This window comes from Mesocricetus auratus, unplaced genomic scaffold (assembly GCF_017639785.1).
Source record: "Mesocricetus auratus isolate SY011 unplaced genomic scaffold, BCM_Maur_2.0 Super-Scaffold_100006, whole genome shotgun sequence".
Lineage (NCBI taxonomy): Eukaryota > Metazoa > Chordata > Mammalia > Rodentia > Cricetidae > Mesocricetus > Mesocricetus auratus.
In genome coordinates, this window is record NW_024429190.1 from 29,753,814 (window position 1) to 29,772,755 (window position 18,942).

At 42.8% G+C, this 18,942-nt stretch overlaps 1 protein-coding gene and 1 long non-coding RNA gene across 3 annotated transcripts in view; one reads left to right on the plus strand and one right to left on the minus strand.

Moving 5' to 3' along the window:
• Adgra3 (adhesion G protein-coupled receptor A3) overlaps positions 1 to 7,520 on the minus strand; it is a 96,085-nt gene extending 88,565 nt beyond the window's left edge. Inside the window, exon 1 of one of the 2 annotated variants that reach the window (XM_040747066.1) lies at positions 7,090 to 7,520. In XM_040747066.1, coding sequence (XP_040603000.1) covers positions 7,090 to 7,301 — 212 coding nt within the window. In that variant the 5' untranslated portion in view covers positions 7,302 to 7,520. The remainder of the gene's footprint in view (positions 1 to 7,089) is intronic. The other variant, XM_040747067.1, reaches the window with a different exon arrangement.
• Positions 7,521 to 7,634: 114 nt separating this feature from the next.
• Positions 7,635 to 18,635, plus strand: LOC110339670. The gene is made up of 3 exons (XR_002381695.2): positions 7,635 to 8,741; positions 11,773 to 11,934; positions 17,034 to 18,635. It is a non-coding gene; the product is annotated as an uncharacterized LOC110339670 (long non-coding RNA).
• Positions 18,636 to 18,942: the final 307 nt, after the last annotated feature.

Genomic DNA, 18,942 nt, shown 5'->3' on the forward strand with positions numbered 1-18,942 from the left:
CTAGTACATCTAAAGCCCCATAAACCATCTCCATACTCTGCTCTATCTCAGCGGAATGTGAGACATGAGCTTGTGGGCGAGCATGGGTTAACTTACATCCTGAGGAGCTGGACTGATGGCCACATCCACTCAAGGAGAGGCAGGACAGACAGATATTGTGCAGCTAGGAGGCAAGAGGGAGAGCTCCAGAATGGCAACATAAGATCAGGATAGATTTGATCTAACAGGAAAAAAATAATAAAAAAGTCAAGTCCAGAGATAAGACCTGAAACTACCATAAATATGAACATTTACTACCAAGAAAAGTAAAAGCAAATTCTAGTCTTTGGACAGTCCTCACTGTATGTGGGAAGGCACATGTTCAATCTCAGGCTTGTGGTCCGCAGGCAAGAAGGAAATGGAGGAAGAGGCTGTGGGTTGAAGGACAGCAAGGTTCCACATTGGGCTGGGGTCTGACCTTGTACTTGACCTCCTCAGGGTCTTAACGGGAAGAATCAAGAGGACAAGAAATGTTTCACTAAAAACAGTAGGAAAGCAAAGCCAATGTCTGCTCCCCAGGCAGGCCAACACCAGTGTGCTATGAGTGATGGCCACCCAGGAGAGCCTGTGAAGGTCACCCCAAGATGCCAGATTTCCTTCCTGGACATCAAAAATCTATGGAAATTCGGTCAAAAGGCAGAACCAAACCGTGAGGGACCTTCTTGCTTTTCAAATCGCCTTCTGTGTTACACTGAACTTGAACATGCATGCAACATAAACCATATAAAGAACATTAAAATCAAACCGAGATGCTGTGCAACCATCAAAATCTTAAAGACCAAGTTTGCACGTATAGCTTTTTAATTTTTGAAGACTGAATTAACATGCCACTAAAACTTACAGTACTGTATAGTTGAGTTTCTTCTATTTACAGGAAAAATGTTAATAATTCATTTGTTGTAGTCTCTGAATATAAGATTTCCAGAGTCAAGACAGAACAGAAAACAGCATCCCAAGAAACAGCTGAGTTTAAGAAACCAATCCACCATTCATGGTGCTGCAAGCCTGTAATGACTGAAAGCAAAGCTAAGTACTGCACTGAAGAGGCAAAGGCAGGAAAACTGCCAAGAGTAGAGGCCAATAAGAAAGCCCAACAAATAATAAAAGAAGGTCCCTATCTTAGGTCACTTTCTGAGTTACTTTCAAGAGTTTTAGTTTTGTTTTGTTTGTTGCTTCTTCTGCTCTTATTTGTTTTTTTAAACCCATCTTTACGAGTTCATGGCGACAGAAGCAGGGACAGCACTGGAACAAACATCTCCAAACTTTCCCAGGTTCCTTTGTGTTTGACGTGGCATACTGACAAACCTACCAACTGCTCTCCTGTACTCCTGATGCTGAAGGACTCCAAGCAGGCAAGACGCAACAGGATTTGGGAGCAGGATTATGCAAAACCTTAACATCATATCAGAAAAACTTAAGATAGGCATTCAAGGACCAAAAATGCGTAAGTCTGTCCCTTATTCTGCAGTGTTTCTGCAAAGTACTCGCTGTAGAAATTTGGGTTGCTATGTAATATCAAATAGGTCAAGTGTAACAGTAGGTGCACCTACTACACCCATTTCTGAATCATAGGTCCCACAGCTAGGCATTACTATGCCAGACTAAAATAAATAAATGCCCTCATTTGCTCTAACAGTGTGAAAGGCTGAATTCACATCCTTCTTTCAGCCTCCACTGTTGCTGATTTCCCACCAACCACTCTTGAATCTCTGTTGACAATATGCTTGCCAATAAAGAATACTTGCTGTGTCAGAGAGGTCTCCTCCGAATCCTTCCCTTCAGGGCTACGTACATGGCTATCCAGTATCATGGAAAGTGTGGGACAGAATGTATCTCCATGCTCTAGGGTGTGATTAGCCTGAATGAGGCCTTAGGAATTGGGGGGAGGGGGCAGAGGAGGAAAAAGGAAGGAGAAAAAAAGGTAGAGAAAACAAAAACAAAGTCAAGAGGACAGTCAGTGAAGAATTCACATAAGTTGAGTCAGACTGTGAAGGATCGGAAATTTACCAGAGCAGGGATGCCAAGGCAAGGGTGAAAGTCACTGAGTTCCATAGACAGCTCTCTGTCCATAGACAATGAGAGGCACACTGGCTAGACAGAAGCCTGAGTAAAAATGGACCAGACTCCCTCCTACTGACTCCTCTGACTTTTCGCTAGGGCAGCAAGAAGACACCTGGAGGAAGAAAACCTAATCTGGGCTGAATGTAGGAAAACCAGGCTGGAGGCAAGATTTTGAATTCAAAGACAGCAACCTTACCCAGTGGCTACCTGGGATCACCATAGGTTAATCAAAGGGGAGAAGGGCTGGTCCATAAAAACCACTGTTTCTCTGTGACTATATTCACCTGATTAGCAAGGAGCCTGCTACCCACAGGGAGCTGGAGCTACAGACTGAAGGCAACTGGGGAAAGCAAGCCTGCTGGCTCCTTCCTTCTGAATTTAAGTCCCATTGTGGGACAGAACTGGATAGGAACCCACCCTACAGACTTCTATGCGATTCCCAAGGGCTTCACTTTCTGAATGGACTCCTCCCCCCCACCTTCCTCCTTCAACCCTCTTCCTTCACCTATGTTCTCTGAGAACACAGATGCAGGGGAGGAGACCCCCTCCCTGCCACCTACTGCTGCTTTAGGCCTGGTTATACCTTGTGTCTTATCACTCTGGCAGGGAGGGAAAGTCCCTGCTGTAAAAAAAAAAAAAAAAAAAAAGCCACACCCCACTCATGCTCAGCTTCATCTCTCCTTCCACCACCATTTGTCCTTCGGCATTTGTCCTCCAATCCTAGTCAGTGCACCCTCATATTCCCCAGGAAACTCACATCCTTCAAGAACACTGCACCCTTCTGCTTTCCTTCACCCCAACCCCCTACTCCCTGCAAGCCACCCAGCCTGGCATCTTCCACATGTGTGGCACAGGTGCTGCTCTTGAAGGGCTTTCAAACACTGGTCCTGGTCTGTCTGCACATGATCTCTGGGCACCTCATCACCACGCAGCTTCTCCCACCTTGAAATACGCGCTTCTTTGGGCTCTTATGGTCTGTTTTCTCTTTGCTCCATCAGCCTCACTAGCTCCTCCAGGAGAGTGGGCTCTGTTTCAATCTCCTCTGGTTCCAACAGCCCCTAGTTTCCTTCCTCCTCATCTCTTTCCCAAATACTCCAACAAGGCAGGTCCATGAAATACAGGTGTGTCAGAGCCGTTGTCTTTCAGCTATCCCTAACCTAGTGGCCCATCACAAGATCTCGACAGGCCAGGCAACCAGTCCATCTTGTCATGCCCAGCAGAGTCTTGCTGTCCTCTAATCCAGTCTTTGCTCCCTGAGGCCATACTCAAGTCCTTACTTCTTTCAGGAAAGAAAAAAATGCTTCCCAGTGACTCCATACCTACCCAGAACTCTCTCAGTTTCATGTCTCCTAAAACATGGGGAAAGTCTGCAATGCAGAACTTACTGTATAATTACAGGCATTCTTTAATTGTACATTCATCCCAAGCATTCCCACTATCCCGTCCTTTCCCTCTAACAATGTTTAAGTTCCAGAATTAAGAATTCTACTTCTTATAGCTTATACTAGGTCATACCAGAGATGTCTAAATAATTGTCAAATGACAGAAAACAGCATGACACTTTATATAAAACCCATACACTCTTTTCATTTATCAAACAATCTAAAAGAAAACCAGACTTCACAGGTAAGTGACAATTCCTAATTTATTTATTCTCCTAGAGTCACTGTAAAGGCAAATATGGAAGAGCATGGCTAAGCCTGTAAAACTTTCAACCAAGGAAGTTCTCAGAACTTTCAAAACAATATATTGAATATTTCATATAATACATGGGAAGGTACTAAATAATTTGTTTCCTGCAAAACGATTAAATACAGGTAATTTTTGGTCAGCTCAGATGTAATATTCATAAACAAATGTAATCCCTTAAAGTCCTAGAGGAGAACCTGGGAACAAGCATGGTCAAGCCAACAATTTCTGCTCAACTTCTTTTGATGAATACAGTCCTGGAAGTGAGAGTTGTTTACTCACACCACTGAAAGGGGTAACATCATCCAGCTACAGTAATGTTCCTCACCAAACAGGAACCTGGCCTGTCTTTGTCATCCTCACAACCCGAACCAATTAAATTCCCTGTCTGCAGCAGCATGACAACTCACTGGAAACCTTTGGCCACACACACTGGGGGCCTAGTAACTAAACCAGAGAGTCTGTTATCTTCCAATGTCTCCTTCTTGTGAGCATCCAGGCAATGGACACTTGCTCCCTAGCATTCCAGTGCCACCAACTGCACAGCATCCTGAGTACTGCCTTCTGAGAGTCTTGGCATGGAGGAGTACGCTGACTCCGACTCCCTCACTATGTCCACTACTTTCTTCAGTTGTCTTTATTTTCCCAGAATTGGCTCAAGACCTTTAGACCCTGAGATCACACCAAGCACTAAGGCTTGTTGCTTAGATGTGCATCCCAGTAATAAAACACTTTCCATACTGCTCTAAGATTTATTCAGAAACTGTTCTCCAAATACCTGTGCATCCCTCAAGAAGAAAGTTTATTTTTGCAGTGGTGGAAATCAAATTCAAAACACTGTTCGAGCCAGGCCTATCATGCTCAATCACTGAACTATACCCCACCCCTGATCTTGTTTTTATATTTGTGCTGTAGAGAGATACATGGTGATTCCCCAAAAGAGGCGTTTGTCTAAGCCCTAAATAACTGCCTCTACCTATGTAACTTCATTTGGAAAATAGGTCTTTGCAGGTATAATGAAATAAGGGGCCCTGCCATGAGATGATCCTGACCTTAGAGTGGACCCTAAGTTCAATCTATGTCTGTTCCTTTTGAGATCGAGAGAGAGAGAGCCACCTAATACACAAAGATACAAGGGAAGACAGTCAGGTAGAGTCAGATGAAGAGGTTAGAGTTCTCCAGTCAGGAACTGAAGAGCATCAAAGGCCAAAAGAATCTAGGAAGGAGTCTATCCTAAAGTTTGAGAAACTAACATCTTGCTTTTGGACTTTGGTCTCCTGAACTGAGGGAGAATACATTTACTTCAAGAAGCCAAGTGTGTAGCAATCTGCAGCAGCCTTAGGAAACAAAACAGGCAATCCAAACTCCCACACAACATGTTCCACCAAGGAGCTACTCAAAGCGATGGGCACTGAACTAAGGGAGATGGAGGCAGATGTGGGTCTCTGATGAGAAACACCTCAACTGCAGGGCAAGAATCTTGGACCAGGACCCAGACACCAGATCACTATGGGAACTTGGATCTTCCACTTACCCACAGTCCTTTTGATAGCTTGCCTAGCAAAATAAAGTAAGCAGCCTATAAGGCCTTCTAGCAGGCCTGCAATACCCTAACATGTTCCTCATCAGCTTAAATGATCCTTAATTACTTCCTCCTAGTCACTTAACTTTATTAATTTTATTTTCATCTAAACAGCTTTCAGACTTTTTTTAAAGTATCAAAATGACATTTCAAAGGTCTTACTACACTCATGCAAAATCTAGAGCAATGGATAACAGGCAAAAAAGTGATTTTCTACAATATCACCATTTTTTTCAACAATTTACATGTAGTTGACCCATTAAAGAAAAACTGGACATAAACAGGAATCCAGCTGAGAGTCACTCACTGACCGAGCATTTGAGTGTTTATCAAGTCATTGCTTAAGTCAAGTCACTTGTGTGACTAACTTTTACAGTCACAAGGGACTTCTCCAACACAGGGCCTTTCTCCACCAGACTCAGGCTGCAATTAAGGTACCCACACTTTTCACTTCAAAGCATCTGGCCAAAAACTAAATAAATACAACTTCTGCCACCACCAAATGGCAAGGACAACAGCGACCTGTTGTGTCGGTAAGAGACCAACAAAACAAAAACTACTTTGCCCATCTTTAAAAACCAGTGTCAAAGGAAACAGGCAGTTTGTTGTGTTAAATGTCTTTTTATCAAAAAAAAAAAAAGGAAAAAAAAGTTGGACACGAAAGGGGAGGATTCGAATGAGTCAACAAACCTGTTGCCAATCTATTTGTAAGCAACCCACCAAACATCCTTCTGATGAGTCGGGCTAAATTAAAAATCCTACTTTCATGTGGTTTCAAAGATCACACATGCCTTTGCCTTTATGTGTATATAGTGGCAGCCTTGATTTTTTTTTTTTAAGAAACCAACCAAAACAATATAGAGGGGACACAAAGCTCAGGGACTCATATTTCAGTCTGACAAAATATCCATTAGAAACACTCTGACCTAAACTTTTCCAAACCAATTCATCGTTCACAGAAAACACAATCTAAAGTCACTGGGCCAATGATTCAGTCCAATTGGCACAAAGAAGTGCGTTTCCAAGACTAAACTTTTTCCTTCCAGGTGGAAAGCTACCACGAAAACTCAAAGTCCCCCCAGCCTCTCAACAAACAGTTTTCAATCCCGAAGTTCCTAGCTTTCCAGTGTGAGCTCTCAGGCTGTAGTATGGAGCTGAAATGGCCTTAAACAACTTTTATCTCACTTTTTCCAGACATTAGTAGTTTTACTTTAGAAGTCGTTCTGAAAGAGCACTAAAGTTAAGGCAGAAAACCGCAAGGTCTCCGAATGGGTTTAGAAACCACAAAGAGTCATCCTAAGCCCAAGGGTCCTGCAAGCTCTACCTCAGGTGCAACTTCATTTCCACGAACACTTCGGAGCACGCACGGTGTTTTCTACAAGCCCCAAGCCAGGATGAATGAACTTTAACTTCACCAACTGTTTATTTGCATCCTCACGTGGTACTCGGCGGCCGGGGCAGCGCAAAAGCAGGGAATGGCATGGGGCGCGCCCGGGAACCCCGAAAACTTTTCTTGGCAAACTAGCAGGGACTGTTGGGAGGGCGATCGGCCACCCTGGTCCCCACGCTAAGCTAAAGGGCTTTCCCAGCACCACCACCACCACCCCCCGCCCGCCGCTGCGCGCACACAAAGGAGCGTGGATACAGGGGAGACCCCCGCGCCCACTGGGCGCACCTCCCCCCAAGAAAGAGGCCAGGAAGCATCCCGGGTTACTCACAGGGTGACCGTGCGGTTGGGCAGCGTGTCCGGGGGCAGGACCTGCGCGAGCTCCAGGCTGCTGCACACCACCTTGCCCTCGGCTCCGGCCGCCCTGCCGGTACCCCGGGCCCGACCGTCGTGCTTACAGCCCGCGGGCAGCGCCGCGGCCCGGCGCTCTCCTGCACACAGCAGGGCGAGCAGCGCCAGCGGCAGCAGCAGCGGTGGCTCCATGCCGCTGGCCGGGCCTGCGAGCCGAGCGGCGCCACCGGCCTAGAGGGAGACGGCGGGACCAGGCGGGCCCGGCGGTGGTCCGAGCCTCCCAGCGGCCCGAGGACCCGTCCTGCTCCGCAACGACATGCTCCTTTGTCCGCAGCAGCGCTCGCCCTCCGCGGAGACGCGGGGTCAGGGCCGCCGGGTCGCTGCTCGCTGCTCGGCCCGCGGGAGCACCGCCTCCTCCCGGCCGGCTCCTCCCCACGCGGCCGCTCCTCCCACACCCGCCCTTCGCGCTCCCGGGGCTGCGGGCGACCCGACCCCGACCCGGGCACGCCCCCAGGTCCTGGCCGGAACTCGGCTACTCTTGCACAGGGCGGAAGAAAGTTCTAGACTAGTCCCAATTCCAACCGCTGGACGGCTCTGCTCCACGTTTCTCGGCAGCGCTGCCTCTCAGACAAAGCCGCCCTGTGCGCCCCGAGAGCCTTAGCCCGAGGAGATGAAGTTTCTTCCTCCAACCTGAGGAGGAGAAAGAGCCTGAAACCAATCATTCGGAAGAAAGGCAATGTTGGAAAGTTTCAACTGCCCCATTATCCGCCAGAGCAGGAAACAGGTTTCTTTCCAATAAACTGAACTCCGAGGCTGGCCCTGGCCTGCAGCGGCAGCTGCTATGGGCCAGCTGAGGATATGTGGAACCTTTAGACAGAAATTTGGGAGGCCACAGATCGCTCAGATGTTAACCACTTGGAGCCATGGTGATGAAGCAGCCTAGAAGCCCCAGTTGAATTCATTATTCATGCCTACGACGGCAGACCCCACCCTAACATTTGCAAGACCAAGGTTCATCTACCCTATCTTTAAATTTTATAGACACTATACAAGCCAACAAAATGAGTTTTTTTCTCCCTTGAGAAACAGGCTTCCTTAACAACCAGGAAGAGCAGCTTGGTATGCAGAAATCTCACACACTCAGGAGTTCGACCCTGTAACAGAAAGAGAGCATGGGATCACACAGCTCCAGTCAACAGGAGAGGCATGGCACGTGTGTGCACACCTATACCCACTCTGTCTGATAATTCAGACAGTCACCTTTAGGCTGCCACAGGGACTCAGAAGTGCTTGGTCCTACATTGAGAGAACTAGAGGAAGAGGGTTTCTGTAAGGACCCCTGAAAAATATTGTTTCCAAGGTCACGTCCCAAAAAATATGTTGATTTTCTCAATAGGAAATATCTAAGTGTATTTATTATACACTTCGATAAGTGTGAACAGCATCGGTTAAGACTTCTTGAAGATTGAACTAATACCTAAGCCCAATAGTGTCTAGCATCTACTAATGCTTTCAATGGCGAGAGAACTATCATGGATCTGGAACTTGGCATATCCCTGGGAGGAAAGAAGACTTCAGACCTGGTGGTAACCTTGTGTGACTACATAGACCTAGAAATTTATCTACCATTCTGTAAGTAGTGGGTTTTTGGTTTTGATTTTTGTTTGGTTGGTATTTGTTTTGTTTTTTACTCCTTCATTTTTATTAAACTCAACTTTAAACACTACTTCACGTGTGAACAGCACAGGTCTGAACCTAGAATGGGTAGGAAAAGTAGATTATAAACACAGTTAAATAGTTTTAACTTTATAACTAACTTTAGACACAAACTGGTATTTTCTATTAAAATAAAGTTGGTCATGTTTCTGTAGAACTTATTTGAAGATGATTATTCCCTAACAAAAATGGTATCAACAATGATATCCTCACCTGTTCTCTGCATAAAGATAAAATCTTACCATAGTAATTTGAAAGCTTTTAATTGCCATGTTGCTGTTGATACAACTCTAGGCAGGCCTGTGAACTTAGGCTATATGAAAATTTTGATACTTATCATGGAGGTAAATGTGTGTAATTGTTCTGAGTTGTACTTAGCATAAGCCTTAAATTTGGTGTTATCTTTGTATGTCATTACAGTTGAGAACACTAATGTATGAAATCACCGAGAAAAAAAAGGGGAGGGATGTCACAATTGAGACCATTGAATCAAAAGATAAATATGGAGGAAATGGTTTTATTATATGGATAAGTCACCCCTCTTGCAAAGACATCATTTTAAAAATCACAAAATGGAGCAGGCTTTAGAAATTTATGAAACAGCTTGGCAGTGATGGTACACACCTTTAATCCCAGCACTCAGGAAGCAGAGGCAGGAAGATCTCTGAGTCTGAGGGCACCCTGGTCTACAGAAAAGAAAGAAAAATTTCATAGCACTGTAGATCTTGGAATGTGCAGAGCTCTCTTAATCTTCAGAAGCACCAAGGATTCAAGAAACATTCCTCAGAAATGCACAGATCTCAGAGGATGACATTGTCGGAACTTTACAGTCTCTTGCCCCTCGGTCACACCAAAACCTAAGCTTGAATCAAGCTACTGTCACCCTGACAGCTTCTTGCTAGACAGGTCTAATGACTGCTAATCCCTCCTCAGGCCTCAAGCACATGGTAACATTTGAAATTGTAGGGTTTCATAGGTCCTTCCTGACTTCACACTGTGTAGAAAGTCCTATAGAAACTGAGAGTGTTTATGCAGTAGCTAATGGAAGCAGAAACAGACACCCACAGATAAACACTGAACTGAACTCCTGGAATCCAGCTGCAGAGAGGAAGGAGTGATGAGCAAACGGGTCAAGACCAGACTGATGAAACCCACAGAAACAGCTGACCTGAACAAGGGGGAACTCATGGATCCCAGACTGATAGCTAGGAAACCAGTGTAGTACTGATCCAGAAACCCTGAATGTGGGACCTCTGTTAGTATTTATCCCTAGTACACAAATGGACTTTGGGAGCCCATTCCACAGAGAGGGATACTCTCTCAGCCTAGATACATGGGGGTCTGGGGGAAGCCCTGCTCCAAATGATATGACAGACTTGAAGATCCCCCATGGAAGGCCTCATCCTTCCTGGGAAGCAAAAAGGGGATGGGATAGGGGGTCCATGGGGGCCAGGGGAGGAGAAGAGGGACAGGGAACTGGGAGGGAGATTGACATGTAAAGCAAGCTTGTTTCTAATTTAAATTAAAAAATAGAAAAAAAGAAACTGAGTTATTGCTTATTAACCATACAGGTACACACAGTCCAGTATCACATCAACTATTGCTTCAAGGATGTTATATGGACCACAGTCCAACACTTTGTCTTGAGAATTTTGTCTTGTAAGGTTTGTAAGAGATATCAAAGATGCTTTATTCTTGATTTTAAAAAAACAGACTATTAACTGTGTATGTCTGCATGAATAAGTGTAGTAAAACTGTTTTAATATACGTGTCCACAAATAATGTGTCTATCCTAAACTATTACTAACAATTTCATTTACATATCTGCCTTCTCTACCATATTATGAGCTTCTAGAAGCTTTTCTTAATCCCCTTTTTCTGTCATTTCTGTCCACTTCTTTATGTGCCTGTGAAATCTGGATTATTTACATCAAGTCTAGATGATTCTGGTGATTTATCTAAACTTGGAACATAGTTTCCTCTGTTTATTTCACATTTGTATATGTTACCTCTCCCCTATTACAGTTTAAGGCTCCATGACTCTCCCTGTTTATTTCCTGTGGCTTTAGAGACAGGTTGCTGCCAAAAAGCCATTCTCAAACTCTTCAGGCAAATCACTTATCCAGGCATCTTTACTACAATTGATGTCATGTGGCCTACCAGAAGGAATCAATAATTATGCTGTTCAATATGGTATATAAATGTTTCCATAAATGTAAACTAAAACTTTGACAAGTTTTTTGTTTGGTTTGGTTTGGTTTGGTTTGGTTTTTCGAGACAGGGTTTCTCTTTATTGTTTTGGAGGCTGTCCTGGAACTCACTCTGTAGACCAGGCTGGCCTCGAACTCACAGAGATCCACCTGCCTCTGCCTCCCAAGTGCTGGGATTAAAGGCATGAGCCACCAACGCCCAGCCTTTGACAAGATTTTTAATCAAAAATTCTATTACTTAGTCCCTCAGGTTAGTGCTTCCTAACCACTCATAACTGATGAATACCATTGTGGACTGTGCATACTTTACAGTAGTTCCAAAAACTTCTATGTGTTTCTGTTTAAAAAGAGGCTAGTGGCTGGAGATATGACTCATGGGTTAAGAACATTGGCTGCTATTACAGAGGACAGTGTTCAGATTCCCAGCAACCACATGGAGGCTTACAACCTCATGTAATTCCAATCACAGGAGATCCAATGCCCTCTTCTGGCCTCCACAGGCACTGCATGCTTGTAAACAGTGCAGGCAAAGTACCCACACACATAATAAATAAATAAATGAATTAATACACTTAAAAATAAAATACAAAATTTTGGAAGGCTAATAAGAGGTCTCAGAATATCCCCTGTATCTGTGTGTTAGGTGGTGAGGGAGGAAAGGAGAGAAAAGGATTCTAATAATCCAACCCTTTCTCCCACAACTTCCGTTGTCCCGCTTCTGGCCATGGTCTTACAAGAACGTGCTACCTAGAGATGAAACATGTGTGTTATGATCAGAAGGCAAAAGCCTCAAGGAAAACTTCCAAGTCACAGAAGGATATTGAAGGATAGAAATCACTGAGCTCACTGAGACCGTGGCTGAACTGTCAATCAAGCCTCTGCACATCTTACCCTCAATGGTGAGTGTCCTCTAGTTTACATCAGCATTGTTATAACATTCTACCACCTAGGGCATTCCTGGCACAAAGAGGGAACTCAAAAGCATTTGTTAATACGCATCATCTAAATTTTATTCATTTTTATGTTTCTCATATCTGCTGCTATCACTCAACCATGTTGGCCTGAGAATAAGTTTGGTCGACTTAAGCGTTTTGGATGGTCAGGTATAAATTCTTAACTAATGTCAACTAATGTGAAATGGCTGAAGTTCATTCTTCTAGGATCAGATAGAAATGTGTAATGTTGTGATCAAATTTACAGCAGGAAAGGAAAGGATAGCAATTGTTAGCACTTGAAACCTCTTGGTAACACCTTTAGTAAGCCTCACTGATAAACAGACATTCTCAGTTTGTTTTTGTGTTCTTGAGTTAATCTATTAATTGTGACAGCTGTGGTTTGTATTTTTAGTATTTTCATGGCATGTGCTAGAGTGTCTGCTTGGTGATTACCCAGGACCCAGACGGATCAGCAGCACTAGCTCAGATATCCTGCCAGCCTCCTAGACTGCTTTGGCCCCTGCTCTGGCTCACCCGTTATGAGATACAGTGACCTTCAGCAAGTCACTATCCCTCACCTTTTGAAATGAGTGCTTAAACTGGCACAGAGTTTAAAATCTGATTTGTGTCCTGATGAACCATGAATTCATTCATTGTTTGTGTGTGACAATCAAACTATTATTGGGATGCATCTTTGTGACAGCAAAATACTCTGTTTAAGTGACCAAACCTTTTCCTGAAATGATATTTTTGTTACCTACTCCAGTGTAATTATTATCAGTTATAAATACAAAGCAGAAATATGAAGGAAAATTTACCCAGCCCCACCATGTGAACAGCAGCTGCCAAGTGTTTTTATGGCCAGATAGGCTAGCACAGATTCATGGACCAAAAAGGCTCAGTATATGCTCATATCACATGGTTGCTTCATATTTAAGAGCAAAGAACATGTGATGAGATGGTTCCACAGTGTCTTAGTTAGGGTGTTATTGCTGTGAAGAGACACCATGACTGTAACAACTCTTATGAAGAAAACATTAAATGGGGCTGTCCTTCTGTATGCTGTGAATATGTGTTTCTCTTGTTGGTTGATGAATAAATGCTGATTGGCCAGTAGCCAAGCAAAAAGTATAGATCAGAGCCGGGCGTTGGTGACACATGCCTTTAATCCCGGCACTCAGCAGGCAGAGGCATCTCTGTGAGTTCGATACCAGCCTGGTCTACAAGAGCTAGTTCCAGGACAGCCTCCAAAGCCACAGAGAAACCCTCTCTCCAAAAACAAAACAAAACACACAAAAAAAAAAACAAAGACCCTGTGTGTTTATTTGGGACTAAACAGCTGCAAACCCGGTGGGACAGAAACTCCGTCTACAGGCTGGCTTACAGAGTCAGAGGTTTAGTCCATTATCCTCATGGTGGGAAACAAAACTGTGAGCGGGCAGACATGGTGCAGGAAAAGGAGCTGAGAGTGCTACAATTTGATTCACAGCTAACAGGAAGTGAACTGAGGCACACTCCAACGCCACCACACCTATTCCAACAAGGCCACACCTCCTAATGTGCCACTCCCTGAGTCTATGAGAATCATTTCTAGTCAACCCCCACAAGCAGTTAAGAGCACTTTGCTACTCTTCCAAAGGAGTAGAGTTCAGTTGCCAGAACAGATATCAGGCCGCACAGGTCTTCTTAGACTTTAGTCTGTGGGATGTGCCATGTTCTTCTGGATTCTGCAAGCATCTGCATGCACATGGGCTGTGTAACAACCTCTTTGTACACTGAAATACGTATCACTCTCTTTGATTAAGATCTGACTGGCCAATGGCTAGGCATGATTTTCAGGGCAGAGAGAATGCTGGGAAGAAGAAGGTGGAATCTCAGGAGTTGTGAGGAGACGCAGAAGAGGAGATGGACATGCTGTACTGAGATAAGGTACCAAGCCACACAGATACCAAGATAAGGTACCAAGAACATAGATAAAAATATGGATTAATTTTAGTTGTAGGACTTAGTTAGTAACAAGCCTAAGCTATCTGTTGAGCATTTGTAATTAATATTAAGTCTCTGTGTGGTTATTTGGGAGCAGCTGGCAGGACAGAACTGACCCATGGCCCTGAGGAAAAACTCTGCCTACTCATGTGTATGTCTATATACATATTACATACATGCACACACACACACACACTTACATGAGATAAATTAAAAAAGAACAAAGAATTGGAAAAAGCTATGACACAAATTGATCAAGGATCACTACCTCAGTATTGAGTTGCAGTATCATAGGCACTGTCTGGATTAACTCACATGTTTTTACCTCTGTCTTTGAACGCAGACACATCAACGTCCCCCACTGATGAGCCTGATTTTAAGGCTCAGATCTGAGATCAGAAATCGAAGTGAGCTGACAGATATGAGATGCGAGGGACCACTTGCTGTACTGGACAGATGGAAGCAGCGATTGTTGACCATAGTTACACCCCGCCAAGTAACCCAGTAAAGGGCTGTAGATTGTGCATATGCTTTTTGGACACAGCTCGCATGAAGCCAGATTAGATTAGAGTAGATTGATTAGAAGTCGATAATCAGGTGGATTTTCAAGCCAATAAGTACTGAGTGCTTCAAACACCCTATTCAGTAAACCATGAATAGTGGGCATCTCCTGGACCTTTCCATTCCTTTTTGTGTATAAATACTTTTCTCATACATTCCATCACCTTTATCTGCTTACCGCATCTGCTCTATTTACTTTCCCGTGTCTGCCAAGTATCACATCTCTTTGCTTATAGACTTAATATTTTCCCCCTCTCCTGTCTCCCACATTTTTCTTTTCTAGAACAGAATTAAATATCCTCAACTATTATTGAAAATGCCTAACAGAGAGTACAACATCTATGGGAAAATTTAGAAGTATAGTCCACTACAGAAATATAATGGCTTTTCCAAAACAATTTTTCTTGCATGTCTTTTTCGCAAATATATCACAAACTGTCCTGCATTGCCTATCTACATGTAGCTTTAGCCCTACATACAAAATCATAGTGTTTAACATCAATCAGCAGACTAATAACTATTAATGGAAGGATCAGTAGCAGACTTACCAATAATGAAATGCCCACCTAAATATTTCTTTTCAATTATAGCTTCCTCAGGATCAGTTGATATGATCAAAATCCATTTGTTGAGCTGAGCAGAATGAGACAGTATGTTTGAAAGTACTCTTTTGTCAACAAAGTAATTATCACTTTGATTTCGCCTCTGATCCAGAATATTAACCACTAAGCATCCTGTCTTTTGGAATACACACCACAATTTGTTTGGCTATTGAGCTGGAGATCAAACCCAGGGTTTTCTTTGTGCATGCTACACAAATCCTTAATCAATGAACTACAGATGTGTCCTAGTTTTTCCTATGTTCTTGTATCACTTAGAGACCTCAAACAAACATTACTAAATCTCAAAAAGATTGTATAAATTAGCGACTCTTCAGAACATAAAAATTTAGGTGTATTATTTCAAACATGACACAAAATGTCTTTAATAAGTCTATATGCTAATATTCCACTAGCCTATATGTTAATACATTTAAATGCATTTTTATTTAAATATGTGTTTTTATGCAAATCCAGAACTGTTAAAATATACAAGAACTATAAAAGTACACAGAACACTGATTTTGAGTTTGGGAATCAGATTACTATATTGACTGGATTCTTAGCTGGGTTACTGTAAATAAATTGTGTAATTTGGAAACAAGTTTTCTTCTTATGTTGTGAGGACTGCTTTAAATTGAACTTAATCTAACTGAGAGCACATGACTTGTCCCCAGTGGATAGCTCAAAAGTAAGCAGAATTGGAATCTTCCCCTTCCTCATATTCCAGATGAAGAAGCTAAGCCTACAGAAATTAAATGATTATGCCTAAGATTCTTGTTTCTTGAAAAGCCTGAAGAAGATATCTGGGAAAACTTTACCGCTGTGATTTTTCTCCCTCTAAACCTATAATCAGACTTTGTTTTACACATGGTTGAACATTGACTTACAACGAACGCTTACTAAATGTTTGTGCCACTTAAGGATAATGGCAACTCCTGCCTTTTGGTCACAGCAGAAAGGTAAAGTAATGCATGGATGAAATCACTGGGAAAATCTCTATGTAATGATAGCATGTCATCATTACAAACTATGAAAATATTTTATCTTTAATAATACTATAATTACACATATCAACTCATTTCATCATTCCCTAACTCCTATGAAATAATTACCCTGCACAGTATTATACTATCCTTCCACTAACAAAGCAAAGTAGAGAATTGAGACAATCAGAAGGAAGATTTCCTTTAATCCCAGCACTCGGGAGGCAGAGGCAGGCGGATCTCTGTAAGTTCGAGGCCAGCCTGGTCTACAGAGCTACTTCCAGGACAGCCTCCAAAACAATACAGAGAAACCCTGTCTCGAAAAACCAAAAAAAACCCACAAAAAACAAAAAAACAAAAGGAAGATTTCAGAGGAAGTGAGTCAATGTGCTGTATAATATTCCTTTACACTGTGTGAATATATGTTGCTGTGATTTGTTTAACAAACAAGCTGATAGGTCAGTAGCTGAACAGGATACAGTTAGGTAGGAAAACTAAACTAAGAATGATGGGATGAGGAAGGGGGGAGTCAGAGGAGTCACCAGCAGACACAGAGGAAGCAAGAGATGAATGTGCCATGTAAGAGCTAGTTAGTAATAAGTCTGAGCTATTGACCGAGCATTTACAATTAAGCCTCAGAGTGATTTTTGGGAGCAGGGGGCCGGATAGGAATCATCTGTTTATACCCATGATCTCCACATTTGCAGTTCTATTTGTGCAGTTCATTACTTTGTTTGCCCCATCAGTTTGGAAGAAACTGCCCATCACTACATGGATTAATACACATACACGCTAAGTTTGGTTTGGTAACTGAGATGCTTTGAATATACAGTGCGTGATGGGAAAATCTACATCATTTATTAATTTATTATTGGCTTTGAATAGTGGTGGCATTCCAAAAGTGGCTTTATTAGTTATTTTTCTGTTGCAGTGCCAAAAAGCCCCGACAAAAGCAACTTAAAGAAAAAAGAGTTTCTCCTGATTCACAGTTCCAGAGGGATGGAGTCCGTCGTGGTAGAAAAGACATGGCGACCGTCAGGGAAAGCATGGTGACCGGAGCAGGGGCTGACTGATCATGTCTCCATCCACACAGAAGAAGCAGAAAGAGAGAGAACAGGAAGTGAGAAAAGGCTACAAACTCACAAAGCCCACCTCTGAGTCCCATAACCTCAGCAAACAGCTCCATCAACTGGAGATCAAGTGTTCAAATACATGAGCCACTTGGGAACATTTCTCATTCAAACCAAGGTGGTCCATAAGAACTTTCTGAATGATGAATAGATGAATGGTTAAACAGAGAATGAGTATTTCTCCACTCATTAACATGTCGTTTCATAGCTACCAAATATCCACAATTAAATATGTCCCCGATAACTTACACAACATTTTTGTGTGATGAACTGGACCCTCAGCTCAGTTGAGTGTGCCTTGAAACTTGTCACACTTCTTGAAATGCTTTGACTGTCAGATGCTGCTGCTGCTAGATAAAATGATAAAACCGAAGCAGTCTGACTCCGTAGCCAGCCCCAATCAGGAAAATTACTCATGTAGTTGAAAGCTGTTTGGCAGTAAAAGCCCTGTATATTAAATTCTAAATCCACTTAATTAACTTCTCTAATCTTCATTAAATAAAGCTCAGTCCACTTTGATGGAAATATGTAATAAAAACAAGCTCGCTGGCAACTCATCCGATAATGTGTTAAGTCTTGAGCGCCTTCTGCCTAGGGCTCTGTCCAGCACTCTGACTCATCTGTCTCTACCTTAGCCCGCTTCTTTCGTCAGCTGGGAAGAACTTCTGCCTTTATTGTTGTTTTCTTTGCATAGCCAAACCTTCCATTCTCCACTGGAGCACAACCCTGAAAGGAAGGGAGGTGACATCAGAGTCCTCACTATAACAAATCTAAACACTATCAAAACTTTTCCAATATCAACTGAAGCAATTTCAATAAAAGCAACACAAACATAACTTCCAACTAGTTCAAACTCGAAAAGAAAGATATTGGTCCGTGTCAATAGGAATGCTGCTTCAGGCATAGCTGAATCCAGAATAGTTTGAACAATGCTTTCTTCTATTTCTTAGTTTAGTGTTAACTTTGTTCTCAAGCAAGAGACTTGCGCACCTGTAAAGGGGCAGCCATTTCCCCACACAGTATCCTCCCATTGTAAAACCCCCTCACAAGATAAAATAAAAACAAAGCAGAAATGCACATCCCAGCACACTGATAAGTGTTAGGATTGGTCAGTCTTGAGGTACAGATGCCTGAAGAGGGAAGGTGGAGAACGGACTAAATCTACCCTTGCTGCAAAGGGCAGGCTGGAGGGAGAAAAGGTTCTCACTGATGGTGAAAGAAAACAAAGCAAAGCTGTATGCCACCCTGCTCTCATTCCTATTACCTTGTATATGGCATAGACAAAACAACAAACTCAAAATAGTTAAATCTGGATGACGAAGATATAGGTGAGCTTTATGTTTTAAAAAAATGTTATTTGTTTTTTTAAATGTATATAAACTATGACTATTATTTTAACTTCATTTCTTTTGTTGGACTAATGATCATTTTTTTCCAGAGTCTATCATTCTTTCTAAGAGTGCTAAGAGGGCTGGAATGTTCAGCAGCAGAGTATTAGCCTAGCATATGCAATGCTCTCCATTCAGTCCTCAGCTGAGTGCTGAGAACCAATTAAATGAAGAAAAAGCTTGACTGCTGCTTCGTGGTGTGATGTCACTCAGGGAGAATAAAGAAGCAGGTTAGCCGTTGCTGCCATGAGAGTTTTAAATTCCTTCAGCGGTGGATAACGATCATCTAAACGTCACTGTTTATAATTGCTCATGTCTTTCC